This window comes from Cavia porcellus, unplaced genomic scaffold, assembly GCF_034190915.1.
Source record: "Cavia porcellus strain 051 isolate PalLab524CR breed Dunkin Hartley unplaced genomic scaffold, mCavPor4.1 scaffold_17, whole genome shotgun sequence".
NCBI classification, from domain to species: domain Eukaryota; kingdom Metazoa; phylum Chordata; class Mammalia; order Rodentia; family Caviidae; genus Cavia; species Cavia porcellus.
Window position 1 is genome coordinate 67327368 of NW_026947500.1, and position 16581 is coordinate 67343948.

Consider the following 16581-nt stretch of genomic DNA (forward strand, 5'->3'; position numbering starts at 1 on the left):
TGTGACTCAGTTTCCTAACATGCACTGTCCTACAGGTCGCCGGGTGGGCGGGACAGCGCCGAAGCCAGAGCTTCCAGGGCCTCACAGGGCGCCCTTTTAGTGCAGAGCCCAGCACCGGGCATGGAAAGGCTGTGCTAGAGGGCCGCAGCCCCGCCGAGCCCGAGGACCTGCTCGCAGAGGCCCCGCGCTGAAGGCCCAGCTGCGTGACCTTGGGCGCGTCCTTCCCACCTGCTGAGCCTCAGTTTCCCTTCCAGGCCGAGGCCCGCGCGCGCCCACAAGGCATTGGCCAGCCTGACCTTGACCTCCAGGTGAACCTCAGTTACCCCTGTGCGGCCGGCGAGGGGCGCGCGCGCGGGACCCCGGGCAGCGGGGAGGGACGCGGGCGGAGGCGGAGGCGGAGCCCGGGCCCCCGCCGCTCCCCCGCGCGGCCGAGGCTCCACCCCCTCGGCGCGGCTCCGCCCCGCCCCGCCCCGCCCCCGCCTCCCCCTCCCTCGGGCTCGGGCCGCCGGCCGTGGCCGCGGCTCCGCTCCGCACTGCCCGGCGCCGCCTCGCCATGGACGCGCGCGGGGGCGGCGGGCGGCCCGGGGAGAACCCGGCCGCGACCCCCGCGCCCGGGCCACCGCCGCCGCCGCCCGCGACTCCTCAGCCGCAGCCGCAGCCCCCGCCCGCGCCCCCGCCGCCCCCGGGCCCGGGCCCCGCGCCGCCCCCGGCCCCGCCGCGCGCCGAGGAGGCGAAGGACGAGGGCGGCCCGCGCGGCCGGCTCCGCAGCCGCGACAGCGCCAGCGGCCGGCCCGGCACCCCCGGCACCCCCGGCGCCCCCGGAGCCCCCGGCGCGGCCAAAGGCGGCCCGAATGGCGAGTGCGGGCGCGGGGAGCCGCAGTGCAGCCCCGAGGGCGCGGCGCGGGGCCCCCAGGTGTCGTTCCCCGCGGCGCCGGCCGAGGAGGAGGCGGGCCCGGCCGGGGAGCCGCGCGGCAGCCAGGCCAGCTTCATGCAGCGCCAGTTCGGCGCGCTCCTGCAGCCCGGCGTCAACAAGTTCTCGCTGCGGATGTTCGGCAGCCAGAAGGCGGTGGAGCGCGAGCAGGAGCGCGTGAAGTCGGCGGGGGCCTGGATCATCCACCCCTACAGCGACTTCAGGTGCCGCCCTTGGGGCGCCCGCGGGCCAGAGGGCGGGGCCGCGGCCTGCGACCTCGGGCGCCCGCTCGGTGACCTCGGGCGCCGCCCTCCTGGGGGGCTCAGGCCCAGGCTGCACGGGGACCCCTGGCGTCCCCTGGCGGTGGGCGGAGAGGACGAATAGAGGGGAACATGGGCGCGGGAGGCGGCGGCGGAGCGCCGGGGAGGGCGGGCGGGCGGGCGGTCGGGCGCCCCAGAAGGACGCGCCCGGAAAGGCCGGTGGGGAAGGGGTTAAGCGTGCCGCGCGCTACCACGGTCTCCACCTGCGCCCCGGGCAGGCGCGTCCTGGGTCCCCAGGCCGCGTCCCCGCGGTCTTCTGCGTGCATGGTGACCCCCAATGTCACGGGACTCTGTGTGTGCGTGTGTTGACACAACCTACTGGCTAACACGCGGGTGTGTTTTGCATGCTCCTCCCTGAGTACGCGTGGTGTGGCCGGCGAGCGTGGACAGCGCGAGTCACTGCAGGCCGCGCGAGTGTGCACCGGAGCGCGTGACAGGGGGCGCAGGTCCCGGGGATCTGGTGAAGGCGTGTTGCTGCGCTTGTGCCTGGTGGGTCACTCGGATGTGCGACAGTGGGGTATGAAGGTGTAGATAGGGAGCCCCACAATACCGGGCGCGCGGTCGCGCTGTTTCAGTACCATGGTCAGCGCCAAGGCCTGAGCTCTGCCGGGCTGCCCGGGTCCCTGTGGCCCAGGACTGGGGACCCCGTGTGCTCCGAGACCTGGAGACCTGAAGGACCGGGAGAAGGGGGCGGTGCAAGTCCCCCTTTTCAGTGCTTGGTAAATAGGCAAACTGAGGTTCACAAGCATGCAAATCAAGAACAGAGACAAGAAGAAAGTCCTGAACCAGGTGGTGGCTCATGCCTGTCATCCAGCACTCAGGAGGCTGAGGCAGGAGGATCGTTGTGAGTTTGAGACCAGCCTGGGCTACATAGTGAGCTCAAGGCCAGCCTGGACTGCATAGAGAGACCCTGGCTCCAAAAAAGACAGAAGAAGAGGAAAAAGAGGAGGAGGAGGAGGAGGAGGAGGAGGAGGAGGAGGAGGAGGAAAGTCCTCTTCTAATTCCCCAACCTTCAGAGCCCTGAGACAGGACTGAGGCCTTGAGCCAAAGCAGCCTTACTTCAGAGAAATCAAAGATCAGGGGACCCAGGTGGGGCCCAGAGGGGCCATGCCTGGATCCTCCCAGCCTGAGAGCCTGGACACATGGCCCAGCTGACATTGCTGTGAGTGGGGCTTCTGTGCCAACTGGCCAGAGAGAGGCCGTGGGGACATAGGGGGCACAGGATACCAGCTGACCAGTGTCTGTTAAGCTTGAGGCCTTTTCTGGGCTAGGTGGGTTGAGGGTCTGGCTGGAGAGACTTAGGTCCTGCAGCTGGGGTGCAGGTGGGCAGGGTCAGAGGCTGGCAGGGGTCAGGAGTCCCTCTCTTTGGGCCTCCCAGGTAAACTTTAGGATGGGGGTGTGAGTGTGGGGACTCCCATATGGGCTGTATGGGAGCAGGGTGCTAAAGGGGTGCACCGGGCCTTGCCACCCCGACTGGGCCCTGTGACCCTTTGGAGGTGGCCTACAGACAGACCCAGGAAAGTCACTTTAGTGACCGGGACTTAATGAGGTTCGACATTACTGGAGGAGAAGGGGTCTCAGCCAGGACATTGGGAAACAGGACCTGGGGCTGGTGGGCAGTGTGTTCTTCTGAGCTGCACCCCAGCCCTGCCCCACTGTTTTGGGGTTTTTTTTTTAGACAAAATCTCACTAAATCACCAAGTGGCCCAGGTTGAACTTGAGATCTTCCTGCGTCAGTCTCCCAGGCTTTAAGGTTTCGGAGGGCAGTCTTCACCAGTTTCTATGTTGATTCTTAAAATCTGCATGTGGATCGGCAAATGGGCCCCCAGGGCCCAGAGCATCTCCCTGACTTAACTCTGAGCCGGGTCCCCAGGGGCTCTGTCCCTGTTGGCCACACCCCCGCCCTGCTCAGGGACTGGTAATGATTGGTCTCCTGGACTGGTGCTTTCTACCCAGGAGGAGAGTGAGGTGCAGAGGGTGTCCTGGGAAGCCCCACAGTGAGCAGAGCAGGGAGGACAGTAAGGAGGGGGAGCCAGCTCTGAACTAGATTCAGTCCTTTTCTCCTGCAACACTCTGGCCCCTCACTGCCTCAGTTTCCCAAATGTGGAGGCAGCAACATGTGGGTGGTATCTCACTTCTGCAATTCCCTGTAGCATCTTTTCTTTTTTTGTTATTTGATACCATGAGTCAAACTCAGAACCTGGAACCTGCCAGGCAGGCACTGTGCCACTGAGCTACAACCCCAGCCCCCTCATAGCATCTTTTTGTTTGCCTGCTTGTTTATTTATTTATTGAGATAGGGTCTCCCTATGTAGTTCAGGTGGCCTTGAGCTCACTGTGTAGCCCAAGCTGACCTTGAACTCATGTCGATCTTCCTGCCTCAGCCTCCTGAGTGCTGGGACTACAGGTGTGAGCCACCACACATGGCTACATCCAGTTGCTTTAGACCCAGCTGGGATCTGCTGGTGCCGACTCTGAGTGGGTCACAGTCCCTGGGGTCCTGGAGCCTGATAAGGACAGGATGCCTGGTCCCCACCCCCAGCTGGCCTGAGCATCAGATCAGTGGGAGTCTGGGCTGTGCTAATCCCCAGTGACAGATCCATGCTTCCAGCTGGGGCAGAAACCCCATCACTGGGGGAGGGGCCGCAGGCCGGAGGGGATGGGGTGCAGCAGGTGGGTGGGAGGGAGGATGGGGTCTGGCTCTGCCCCCTGGGGAGGAAGAGGTGGCAGAGTCCAAGGGAGACCACAGCAGGGGCTGCCCCTCCAACTGCATCATCCCCTCCGCCTCCCAGGGGTCCTGGCTCCTGGCTGGCCTCAGGGCAAACCCTGCAGGGCTTCACAGCCTTTGTAAAATTACTTATTATTATCATTATTATTATTTGTACCCAGAATCAAATTTACGCCATCGTGCTTGCCAGCTGTGTGCCACTGAGCCACATCCCAGGCTTTGTTTATTCTTGGGAGACAGGGCTTTTCACTATGTACTTCAGGGTGGCCTGAATGTTTGTTGACCCTCCTGCCTCAGCCTCCCAAGTGCTGGGATGACTGGGCCTTTGCAGCTGTGCTTCCCACCACCTGGGCGAGGCTCCTGTCCCCTCACTGTACCCGAGTGTCCCCCAGTGCAGGTTTCTGTCTGCTCAGCCAGCACCCTCTCCCCTCGCCCATGGTTCACAATGTCCTCTGCTCACTGCAGATCAGTGCCTGCCCTGGCCCCCGGCACACACTCAGGCCCAAAATGTCCCTCCGCTTTGGCAGCCCCCAGGAGTCTCCCCCCACAAAGGTGTCCCTTTCCTAATCCCCGACACCCCTCGAGGATATGATCACAGCCTGGCTCCAGCCTTCTGATCCCCACTCAAGCCCCCATAATCCCCGACCTCTGGCCTCTAATCCGCCAGGGATTTGCTGGATCTGTGATCCCTGCCCGATTTGGGTCCCCCAGCAGGGGCGCCCTGACCCCACCTGACAATGGAGCCTGGACTCAGCTCCCAGCTATCCTGGCCCCCAGGCTGGGCACATCCAACTCCACTGGGATTCTCTCTGCAACCCCAACCCCTTTAGCCCTGATGGACCTCAGTTTCCCTGTCACCCACCCCTGGTGATGCACTGGGTCACATGAACCTTGTGGGAGGCAGGAGGGAGACCCCCTCGGCCCCTGCAGCAGCCCACAGGCTGCCAGCCTGAGTTCGAATCCTGTGCCATGGCTTACTTCCCTGGCAAGCCTCAGTTTCCCCATGTGAGCTGAGAATGTGGGCAACTCAGAGACAAGGGAGTTTGTGTTGGCCTCAGCCAGGGTCCCCTGGAGGGAGGAGAGGGAGCTGCTCATCTCTATCTGTGTTCAGACTGTTTCTAGGCCCCCCGTGGTGGTTTTTAGTCCCCCTGGTCATTTCTGGAGCACAGCCATGGTTTCTAGGCCCCTTGGCCTCTGTTATGCTTTCCTGCTGGTTTCGGGGCAGTCAGTGGATATTGAACGTGAACCCTGCTGCCTCTGCAGGACACTGGCCAGGGGAAGGCCAAGGACAGGAGAGGGAACTGGGGTTCTGAGGTGAGGGGTCAGGCGTCATCCAAGGTCACCCGTGGTGGGCGGGTGCCAGCCCAGCACCAGCTCGTGGTGATCCTTGAGGTTTTGGGTCGAGGCCAGCTCTTGGCTCTCAAAGACCCAGCTGCCGTGAACATCTTGGTACAAATCACTTTTTAATTTTTTTTTCCTCTTCCTTTTGGACGATTTCCTTGAGCTCAATTCCCCGAAGTGGCCGCCTGGCCGCCCCACAGGCGGGAGTGTTAATAGCCGTGTCCTCCAGGAGCGGCCTGAGCAAGGAGCCAGTTTATCCACACTGAGCACTCCTGAGTCAGCTCCGGGGCTACAAACTAGCGCCACCTGTGCTTGGAGTCACCCGAGCTGGTCTGGGGGCCTCGTTCTCTTGGGGCCCAGCCCTCCACAGCCTTCCTGGAGGAAAACAACGCCACAGGACAGCAGCGGAGACTTTTCTCCAGTTCTGAGGATGGAACCCAGGGCCTTCTCACTGAGCTCCATTTTTATATCTTGAGACCAAGAATGTTACTACTCCGGAGCCTGATGCAGGAGGACTGTTGCAAGTGTGAGACCAACCTGAGCTACAAAGTGAGCTCAAGGCCAGCCTGGACTACATAGCGAGACCCTATCTCAAAAAGACAAAACAGCCATAATGTGATTCAGTCATCACCGCCAGCCACCTCCAGAGCATCCCAAACCCCAAAATGAAGCCCCACCCCAATAAGCAGTCACCCCACCCTGCCCCCAGCCATTCGGGAGTCCACTTCTGTATCTGCATTTGCCTGTCCCAGGCACTTACTGTCCACAGAACCCCATACTGGGTGTCCTTTTATGTCTGGCGTCTCTCACAGCGCAGTGTCCTCAAGGTCCATTCACACTGGCGAGTCACCTCCTGGCCTGTTTTCCTGGCTCAGTAATATTCCCATGTAGGGTCCGACCTCACTGTGTGTGTTCATCCCTGGCCCCTGGCTGGACCATTTCTTTTTCTTTTTCTTTTTTTTTTTTTTTTTTTTGTCTTTTTCATTTTTATCGGTACCGGGGATCGAACTCACGACTGCCTGCTTGCAAGGCAGGCGCTTATGCCGCTGAGCTAAATCTCCAGCCCCCAGACCGTCTCCATTTCTGGGTTCTGTGAATTGCGCCGCTGCAGACAGGGTACACCGAGTTCTGTGGGCCTGTTTACCGCCGGCCCCTCAGAAGTGTGCGGTTATGCTTAACTTGCCCGCTGCCTTACCGCTCATGTACAATGCCCTCTGTCTTTCTGCGTATGCGGGATGCCCTGTCTTTCTGGGCATTTCCCTCGCCTTAATATATTTTTTGGGTGGTTGTTGTTGGTTTGTTTGTTTACTACTGGAATCCAGAACCTTAGCACTGAGCTACATCTGCAGCCCCTGTTTACTTATTTATTTATTTGGTTCCGCGGATCGAACTCACCACCTCACGCTTGCCAGGCAGGCGCTGTGCTGCTGAGCTATATCCCCGGCCACCTCACTCTTCCCTCATTTATTTTTTTATTTTGAGTTAGGGTCTTATTAAATTGGCCAGACTGGGCTTGCATTTGAGAGCCTCCTGCCTCAGCCTCCCACAGTGCTGGGATGGCAGGTGATGTGTTCCCACGCCCCACGATGCTTTTTCGAACTCCGTCCTCGTCCCAAGCACACGGTCCCTTTGTCCCCTTCTGGTCCTCAGTGGCCCGGAGGGAGGGCGCTGGCCATTGGGGGGGACTTCCCACCGGGAGGTTGGGACGGAGTGAGGCGTCTGAGCGGCCCCGCCCTCCGCAGGTTCTACTGGGACTTCACCATGCTGCTGTTCATGGTGGGCAACCTCATCATCATCCCCGTGGGCATCACCTTCTTCAAGGATGAGACTACGGCACCCTGGATCGTGTTCAACGTGGTCTCCGACACCTTCTTCCTCATGGACCTGGTGCTCAACTTCCGCACGGGCATCGTGATCGAGGACAACACGGAGATCATCCTGGACCCCGAGAAGATCAAGAAGAAGTACCTGCGCAGCTGGTTTGTGGTGGACTTCGTGTCCTCCATCCCGGTGGACTACATTTTCCTCATCGTGGAGAAGGGCATCGACTCCGAGGTCTACAAGACCGCACGCGCCCTGCGGATCGTGCGCTTCACCAAGATCCTCAGCCTGCTGAGGCTGCTGCGCCTGTCCCGCCTTATCCGCTACATCCACCAATGGGAGGAGGTAGGGGCGGGGCCTCGGTGTGGGTGGAGTCAAGACTGGGTGGGACGTGAGAATAGGGTGGGGCCAAGTGATTGGGCGGGGACTCGTGTAGGGTGGGGCCTCAGGCTGAGTGGGCAGGACATGAGTGGAGCCTTACACTGTGGGCGGGGTTGCAGGGGCAGAGGCTCAAGTATGGGGCGGGGCCATTGAGGGCTGCTGGTCCACTGGACACCAGGGCAGCAAGGTAGGCCCAAGACCGGAAGCAGAAGCACCAAGTCCATACACTGGCCCACAGGGAGAAGATGGGCTAAGCTCACATGGAGGGGAGGCCGTTGGTTAAGGAGAGCTGGAGATGCATTATCCAGAAGCTGATGGGGTGATTTGGGGATTCAGGGGAACCAGGGGAGGGGCCTGGATGGAACCTGAAGAGGAGATGGGAGGAACCCCTAGGAGCAGAACCTGGGCTTGGGAAGCTGCCACTTGGGGCTTCCCTTCAGCCCTGTAGGAAGAGGGATCCACATTAGAATGCCAGGGGAAACAGACTCAGAGACACAGCCAGCTACAGCCCTCCAAGCCCGGACTTCCTGCCTCACTTGCTAGGGCTGTGGCCACTGGGGAAACTCAGGTTGAAGAGACAACAGGATAGGGCAGGGTCTTGTGGAGCGATCTGGAGGCCCTGGGACAGGGGTTGGGAGGCTGCAGCTGGCTATAGGCGCTCAAGGCCACGGGGCACAGTGGTGCCCGGGGGTCTACTGCCCTCACCAGGATCTTTACTCCCCTCGTCCCCAGATCTTCCACATGACCTATGACCTGGCGAGCGCGGTCATGCGCATCTGCAACCTTATCAGCATGATGCTGCTGCTGTGCCACTGGGACGGCTGCCTGCAGTTCCTGGTGCCCATGCTGCAGGACTTCCCCAGTAACTGCTGGGTCTCCATCAACAACATGGTGGTGAGCCCCAGCCCGCGCCGTGCATCTACTGCGCCTGCGCAGCCCTGCCTGCTGCTCCCCACTCCTCCTTGGGCAGCTCAGCTGCAGATGTTCCGGGCCACTGTAGGGATCCCTGTCGCCTCAAGATCTGCTCAGGGTCGTTTCCAAAGTATTCTCTCCTTTCTGTCTCCACAAAACAAGAAACCAGGAGCCAGCTGTCACACTTAGTTACATTCCCAGCCCCATTTTTTTTTTTTTTTTCTTTTGGCCTTTTTCGTTTTTATCGGTACCAGGGATCGAACTCACGACTGCCTGCTTGCAAGGCAGGCGCTTATGCCGCTGAACTAAATCCCCAGCCCCTTCCCAGCCCCATTTTTGTTTTTGTTTTTGTTTTGTCTTTTTGAGACAGGGTCTCACTATGTAGTTCAGGCTGGTGTTGAACTTGCAACGATCCTTCTGCCTCAGCCTCCCGAGTGCTGGGATTACAGGCCTACGCCACTGGACCCAGTTTATACACATTTATTGAAAAGAAAAATGTCCATCTCAGCCCTCCATTGGGAGAGTGGCCTCGTGGGCCATAAGTGCTTGCTATTTGCTGGCGTGATCGTGACTGTTAAAGAGAACACCAGGAGGAGCCCCGGTGTGGCACTGCTGTACACCTGTCACCCCAGCACTCTGGAGGCTGAGGCAGGAAGATTGCGGAGAGTTCGAGGCTGACCTGACCTACATACTCAGACCCTGACCGAAAAGACAAGCAAACAGGGGCTGGGGATTTAGCTCAGCGGCATAAGCACCTGCCTGGCAAGCATCGGGACCTGAGTTCGATCTCCGGTACCGATAAACCGATAAAAAAAAAAAAAAAAAAAAAACAAAGTACAAAAGACAAAGAAGAGAGCCAACAGGGGACGCTCCCTGGAGCCAGCCTTCTCCTGCCTCACAGCGGGAGGCACACGCGGGGCCTGGCGCATGCGTGGGGGGGGTGCAGAGCTGGCCTGCGGGGCTGGTGTCGGCAGCCCCTCCCCGGCGCCTGGCGCAGCTGTCCGGTCTGAGGAGCCCATTGTCCCGCAGCCGCCTGCACAAGCAGTTTGGTTTCCTGGATGTCCCCTGCCCCCCTCCCCAGCCGGGTCAGCCGAGGACGGCCAGGGCGCGGGACCTCTGCCCTCCCCAGCACCGCAGCACCCCCAGCTTCTGCCTCTGAGTCCAGTTTGGTTACCCCGGGAGGCAGACATGGCCATGTGTCCTCAGGGTCACCTCTGACCCGGGGTGGGGGAGGGAAAGGACCCCTCCCCAACCGCCCCTCCCCCGCTTGCAGAACCACTCGTGGAGCGAGCTCTACTCCTTCGCGCTCTTCAAGGCCATGAGCCACATGCTGTGCATCGGGTATGGGCGGCAGGCGCCCGAGAGCATGACTGACATCTGGCTTACCATGCTCAGCATGATCGTGGGTGCCACCTGCTACGCTATGTTCATCGGCCACGCCACCGCCCTCATCCAGTCGCTGGACTCCTCCCGGCGCCAGTATCAGGAAAAGGTGAGCAGGGCCCAGTGGCCAAGGTGAGGAGGGGTCGGCAGGGCCACCCCCGGAGGAAACCTGCAGAGCTGGGCCTGGGTGCTTGGCACAGCCCTTGTTCCCTGCGTGCCTCGGTTTCCCCTCAAGGCCGAGGGCCCAATGGGCCCTCCTAGTGCCACCCTGTCTGTCCCAACACCCCAGGGCCCAGCGCCGGCTGAGAGCCACAGTTCCTCCCAGCAGTGCCAGCCGGGGAGGCCGGGTGAGCTGGGCCCCGTGCCAGGCGCCCCGCTGGCCGGAAGCTGCCGGCCTCGCACCCAAACATGAGCTGGTGCCGCCACCCGCCCGCCGTCACGGGTTCAGCTGAGCTCAGGGCAGCTGTGGCCGGGCGGGGCCAGCCGGAAGTGGGGCTGGGGCACCGGGGCCGCTGTCTTCGAGATGGCAGGGCCTGGCACCCAACCCCAGCCTGTTTGGAAGGTTTGGGGAGGGAGCCGCACCGGATCCAGCACGCTTTAGCTCAGTGTCATTTTTGTTAGTTTTTCTTCCAGTTCTGGCTGTAGAACCCAGGACCTTCACAAGGAGCCCCATCACCTCTCTGCCCCTTTTATTTCTCATTTTGAAACGGTCTTAGTCAGCCATTGAGTTATGCAGGCTGGGTTTGAACTTTGCATCCTCCTGCCTCAGCCTTGCAGTGTTGGGATGACAGGTCAAACTTAAATTTCACATAAACAGTCAGTGTGGGCTGGGGACAGAGCTCAGCAGCACAGCCCCTGCCTGGCAAGTGCAGGCCCTGAGTTCATTCCGGGTACCAAAAAAGAAAAAGAAAAAAAACAAAATAGAAAGACCTTGTCTCAGAAAAGAAAAAAAATAAAATAAAGAGTTGGGGATGTAGCTCACTGCAAAGACCCAGGGTTTACTGCCCAGAATCCCCTCAAAAGTTTTTAGCCAAGTGAGCTGGCGCACACCTGTAACCCCAGCACTTGGTAGGGTGAGGTAGGACTGCTGTGAAATTGAAGCCAACCTGTGCCTTTTTGTCTGTTTGTTTTGAGACAGGGTCTCGCTGTGCAGTCCAGGCCGGCCTTGAGCTCACTGTGTAGCCCAGGCTGGCCTGGAACTCCCAGCGAGCTTCCTGCCTCAGCCTCCCGAGTGCTGGGATGATAGGCATGGGCCACCATGCCTGACAGTAGTTCCTATTTAAACAATTACTCACCACTGGCCATTCGGAATAGTAAGAAATCACTGGGGATACAGCTCAGTGGCACAGTGCCCGCCTGGCACATGGGAGGTGGAGAGTTCGAACCCCAGGACGGGAACATGGTGAGCCCACCATGGCACTGCCCCTCCAGAGCGGTGGCCTTGACCCTGTCCCTCCCTTCTTCCCTGATACACAGTACAAGCAAGTGGAGCAGTACATGTCCTTCCACAAGCTGCCCGCCGACTTCCGCCAGAAGATCCATGACTACTACGAACACCGCTACCAGGGCAAGATGTTCGATGAAGACAGTATTCTGGGCGAGCTGAATGGGCCACTGCGGGAGGTGAGGAGTGCCAGGCCCGCTGGGGCCCAGGAATTGACTGCAGTCCCAGGCAGAGGCCCCGGCGTGCTGCCTCTGTGGTTCCCCCGGCTGCAAAGTTTCCACGCCGGGAGGCCTCTCCCACTCATTCCTTGGTGTGGATCCCAACGTGCGTTCAGTCCAGCTACTCACACGCTTGTAACCCCGCTGGGAGGCTGAAGCAGGGGGGTCACTGGTTCCAGCCCTGGGTGGGTGGGCGGGTCTCTGTCTGAGAACATGAAATTATAAAGGCTGAGCGTGTAGCTGGGGGTGAAGACCCTGGGTTTCATCCCGACTCTGCTGGCCACCCTTGCAGGGACACTGGGGACCCCAGGAACAGTGTCACTTGCTGGGGGCTGCTCCCGTGGGCCAGGCTCGGTGCTTTATGTGATCAGGCTTCACCTCATTTGCATTTTGCTTTCTGCAAACTTTTTTTCTCTACAGTTTTTGGTCTTTTTTTTTTTTTTTTTCCTTTTCGTATTACTGTTGGAACCGGGGTGTTTGCACTGAGCTGAATCCCCAGCCCTTTTTACTATTTTAATTCCCATCAGGGTCTCACTAAATTGCTCAGTTGCCAAGGCTGGGGTTGAACTTGTGATCCTCCTGCCTCAGCCTCCCAGCGGGCGGGGAATGACTGGTGTGAGTCATCACACCCGAGTCCGGCTTTTCTGTTTTTAGAAGCCCTTTGTATATGGAGGACACCGACCCTTTGTGACACAGATTCTGTTTTGGCAGCCACTTGTCTTTTGACTTTGCTTATAGTTTTTATAGTTTTTTTTTGGGGGGGGATATTAGGCACTGAACACCAAGCCACATCAAAAGCCCTTTTTGTTTTATTTGGACACAGTGTCTTGCTAAGGTTCCCAGGCTGCCCTCCAACTTGTGATTCTCCTGCCTCATACCTCCCTGCCCCCCAAATTGCTGGGGTGACAGGCATGTGCCCCACTTCCACCCAATTTTTATGTTTTTTCACTCTGATTCTTCACAGTGTCCATGTATTTTGCCTCACACAGCAGGTGCTGGATAAACACCTGATGCATGCCTGAGGCATCAGTTATTTGCATGCTGTAAAGAGCAGGTGTTGGGGCTGGGGATTTAGCTCCGCAGCATAAGCGCCTGTCTTGCAAGCAGGCAGTCGTGAGTTCAATCCCCAGTACCGATAAAAACAAAAAAGACAAAAAAAAAAAAAAAAAAAAAGAGCAGGTGTTTAAACGCCTGCTATTTGTATGCTCCAGGCAACTTATAAACCTGGCGAGTACCCTAGGACCCCGTTCCTGTTTGCCATATTCAGCAGGTGCATAATTTGTGCCTCTTGTAGTCACCCAGCCCATAGAGAAATTCACTATTTTCCTCGAGTACTTTCTTGCATTGAATCTTAGATCCCTGACCTCTTGGGGTTTCCTGGTTCATGGCGTAAGATGGGGTTCAGGTCCATCCTGCTGTATAGGTGACTTTCACCTGTAGGAGTACCTTTCACCTTTTGCTAAAACCCGGTCTGGACTTTTTGTTTCCAAGAGTGGGGACTGAACCAGGGCCCGTGAGCCAAGCTCCATTTCATCCCCAGCTGCTTTTTTATTTTTCAACTAAGGGTCTGGCTAAAATGGAGACAAAATTTGAGATCTTCCTGCCTCCCCGAGATGTGCGCCATCTCACCCAGCTGGGACTTTCTGTTTTGGTGCTAGTGCTGGAGCCCAGAGCTTCAAGCATGCCAGGCACCACTGAGTCACAGGGCATCGCTGTTTCTGACCCCCTGCAGTGCCACCCAGGCGTGACTCACGGGTCCTGCCTCCCCAAGCTCATCTCCTATCGGATTCCTGCTGGGTTTTGCTAGCTTGTTCTTCTAAATGACCTTGACTAGCTTTGGTTTTAAAATAAACAAATTTTGTCTTTTTTTTCTTTCCCTTCAGTTCTGGGGATTGAACCCAGGGCCAAACGCGGAGCAGCATCCCTAGGCCTTCTTTATTTTTTACCTTGAGACGGAGTCTCCCTGAGTTACCAAGGCTGGGCCTGACTTGGGATCCTGCTCCTCAGCTTCCCGGGGGGCTGTGACTTTGAGTGCTTACCTCGAGCCATCTCCTCCGCTCTGGGTCTCTGTGAACCCCTCTGCTCATGCATGAGCCTTCTCCAGAGCGCTTTTGATTGTGTGGACGCATCTGTTTATTTTCTTATTAACGTAAGATTTTCTTTACAATGAAATGTCTTACAGAAAAGGCTCACCTTATGGGGGCACAGCTGGACCTCTGAGGAGTGCCCTGGTAACCCCCCAACATCAAAGACAGGGCATGCACACCCCTAATGGTCACCTTGCCCAGGGCCACTAGCACCCTGATTTGTGCTACAGGGTCCTTTGTTCTTTTTTTAGGCCAACAGTACACAGTTTACCTTCTTCCTTTTCACCCTCCCTCACCGACGTTTCTCCCCAGTTCTTCCGGCCAGCCCCCCCACGCCGGGCTAGAGCAGGGCCCCTGGCCACCGTCCTCCTGCTTGTGCCTGCCGGCAGAACCTCTGGCCTTTGTCTGTGAAGCCAGATGCTGGCCGCTGGGTCCCAGCCATCGGGATCTGAGCTGTCCAGTAGTCCCCAGCAAGGCAGGGTGACACAGAGCCGCCCTGCCCTGCCCCACCCGCAGGAGATTGTCAACTTCAACTGCCGCAAGCTAGTGGCCTCCATGCCGCTCTTCGCCAACGCCGACCCCAACTTCGTCACAGCCATGCTGACCAAGCTCAAGTTCGAGGTCTTCCAGCCGGGCGACTACATCATCCGGGAGGGCACCGTGGGCAAGAAGATGTACTTCATCCAGCACGGCGTGGTCAGCGTGCTCACCAAGGGCAACAAGGAGATGAAGCTGTCCGATGGCTCCTACTTCGGGGGTGAGTGCAGGGCCGCCGTGGGCCGTGGGCTTAGCCAGGCCAGGCCAGGGCGCAGCCCAGCCCTCCACTCGCTCCTCCGCAGAGATCTGCCTACTCACCCGGGGCCGGCGCACGGCCAGCGTGCGCGCTGACACCTACTGCCGCCTCTACTCGCTCAGTGTTGACAACTTCAATGAGGTGCTGGAGGAATACCCCATGATGCGGCGCGCCTTTGAGACGGTGGCCATCGACCGCCTGGACCGCATAGGTGAGCGGGCGGAGCTGGGGGGTCGGGACCTACATTGGCCCCACCTCCCCCTGCAGGTGGGGCGCCAGCCTGTGGGGTTTCTGCTTGCTTGGCAAATGTTTGTAGAGCCCCAAGATGGACAGGGCCAGGGGTTGGGCTGGGAACTCGTGTCCCATGTGTCACGGTCAGGCCTGCCTGCAGGTGGCTGGGTAAGGCGGTGCACAACTGTAGCCCCAATGCCCGAGAGACGGAGGGAGAATGGAGTTCCAGGCCAGCCTGAAAGGTCAGGACAGACCGGCTCGAAACAGCAGACAAAACCAACCAATAAAGCAGGAGTGCTAGGGAGCCCTGGAGGGTTCTAGACGGGACCTGGAAGGGGCAGCCGTTCAGTTTTCCATCCTGGGGGGCCGGCATCGTGGGAGGAAGACGATGGCCCATTTGTTGGGTGCATATGGCCTTAAGGCCAGGGAGGATAGAGCCCCCCAAAGCAAGGACCCCCATGACTGAAGAAGGAGCTGGCAGGGCCGGGAGGACCCGAGTGCCTGCGGGTGTACAGCAGCATGCGCTTCAGTGTCCACTGCTGTACGCAGTGTGCCCGGACACCTGCTTTCAGCATCCAGCGGTGCTCAGTAGCTCTTCTACACGGCACACAATCTGCGTGTAGCGGGACCTGTATACCGCAGGCGCCTAGCTTGACCATGGCGCGGAGCCGGCGCGGAGCCAGCCCTCCGCGCATGCATGCGCTGTGCTCACCGCCTCTCCTGCCCGCAGGCAAGAAGAACTCCATCCTGCTGCACAAGGTGCAGCACGACCTGAGCTCGGGCGTATTCAACAACCAGGAGAACGCCATCATCCAGGAGATTGTCAAGTACGACCGCGAGATGGTGCAGCAGGCCGAGCTGGGCCAGCGAGTGGGCCTCTTCCCGCCACAGCCGCCGCCGCAGGTCACCTCGGCCATTGCCACACTGCAGCAGGCCGTGGCCATGAGCTTCTGCCCGCAGGTGGCGCGGCCGCTCGTGGGGCCACTGGCGCTGGGCTCGCCGCGCCTCGTGCGCCGCGCAACCCCGGGGCCGGTTCCCGCCGCAGCCGTGGCTGCCGCCGCCTCCTCGCCGGGGCCCGCACCCGCTGCCAGCCCCCCAGGCGCGCCCGCCAGCCCACGGGCGCCACGGACCTCGCCCTATAGCGGCGGCGCCCCCAGCTCGCCCGCGGGGCCCCGCGCCGGGCCCACCCTGCCCGCCCGCCGTCTGAGCCGCGCATCGCGCCCGCTGTCGGCCTCGCAGCCCTCGCTGCCCCACGGCGTGCCCGGCCCGGGGCCCGCGAGCACCACGCGCCCGGCCAGCAGCTCCACCCCGCGCCTGGGGCCTGCGCCCGCCACGCGCGCCGCTGCCCCCAGTCCGGACCGCAGGGACTCGGCCTCGCCCGGCGCCGCCGGGGGCCTCGACCCGCTGGACTCCGCGCGCTCGCGCCTCTCGTCCAACTTGTGACCCTCGCGCGCCGCCCCGCGCCGCCAGCCGCCGGGGCTCACCCAGACCAAAGCCATGCCCGCCCCACCGCCGCTGCCGCCGCGCGAGCCCAGGAGCCCAGGGCCGCGGGCCTGCAGCCCAGCCCGGACGGGCGGCGGGCGGCGCTCTCGCCCCGCTGTCCTCCCTCGCCCGCCCGCCCGCCCGCGCTCACCCTCACTGCCCTGCCGGCGGCGGTCGCGCCGAGCGAGGGGCTCCCTTCACCTCGGTGCCTCAGTTCCCCCTGCCGGAGCAGGGACGGGCCGGCCCCTGGCCGCGAGGAGACGGCTGCGGGGCCGCCCAACCGCCCCGGTGGGCGCCCGCCGGCTCCCCGCTGCTGTCCCCGCCGCGCTCACGCAATAACCGGCCCGGCCCCTCCCCCACACCCGCCCCGGGGCGCCGCGGGGCGAGGCTGGGTCCCGCCGCCGCAATGAATGTACTGACAGCCAGGCAGCAGCACAGCAGCGGCCCCTGCGCCCCGTTAACCCTCCGCGCCCCATTCCACGCAATAAACCACAGCACTGGCGCCTGCGCTGCGTCTCATTGCTCGGCAG

General features: G+C 60.6%; 1 protein-coding gene across 1 annotated transcript; it reads left to right on the forward strand.

Moving 5' to 3' along the window:
• The first annotated feature begins 515 nt into the window (after positions 1–515).
• Positions 516–16556, forward strand: Hcn2 (hyperpolarization activated cyclic nucleotide gated potassium and sodium channel 2). Its single transcript, XM_063228592.1, has 8 exons — positions 516–1134; positions 7042–7465; positions 8234–8395; positions 9687–9905; positions 11273–11419; positions 14062–14302; positions 14385–14549; positions 15300–16556. The coding sequence occupies exons 1-8, from the start codon at positions 554–556 to the stop codon at positions 16010–16012; spliced, it is 2652 nt and encodes an 883-aa protein (XP_063084662.1). The 5' UTR covers positions 516–553; the 3' UTR covers positions 16013–16556.
• The last annotated feature ends 25 nt before the right edge of the window (positions 16557–16581 follow it).

Excerpts from the sequence above, each read along its gene's own strand:
- Hcn2 (XM_063228592.1), top strand. The coding sequence starts at position 554 with ATGGACGCGCGCGGGGGCGGCGGGCGGCCCGGGGAGAACCCGGCCGCG. Across the intron at positions 7,466-8,233 it reads ACATCCACCAATGGGAGGAG|ATCTTCCACATGACCTATGA; the intron begins GTAGGGGCGGGG and ends CCTCGTCCCCAG. Across the intron at positions 8,396-9,686 it reads TCTCCATCAACAACATGGTG|AACCACTCGTGGAGCGAGCT; the intron begins GTGAGCCCCAGC and ends CCCCGCTTGCAG.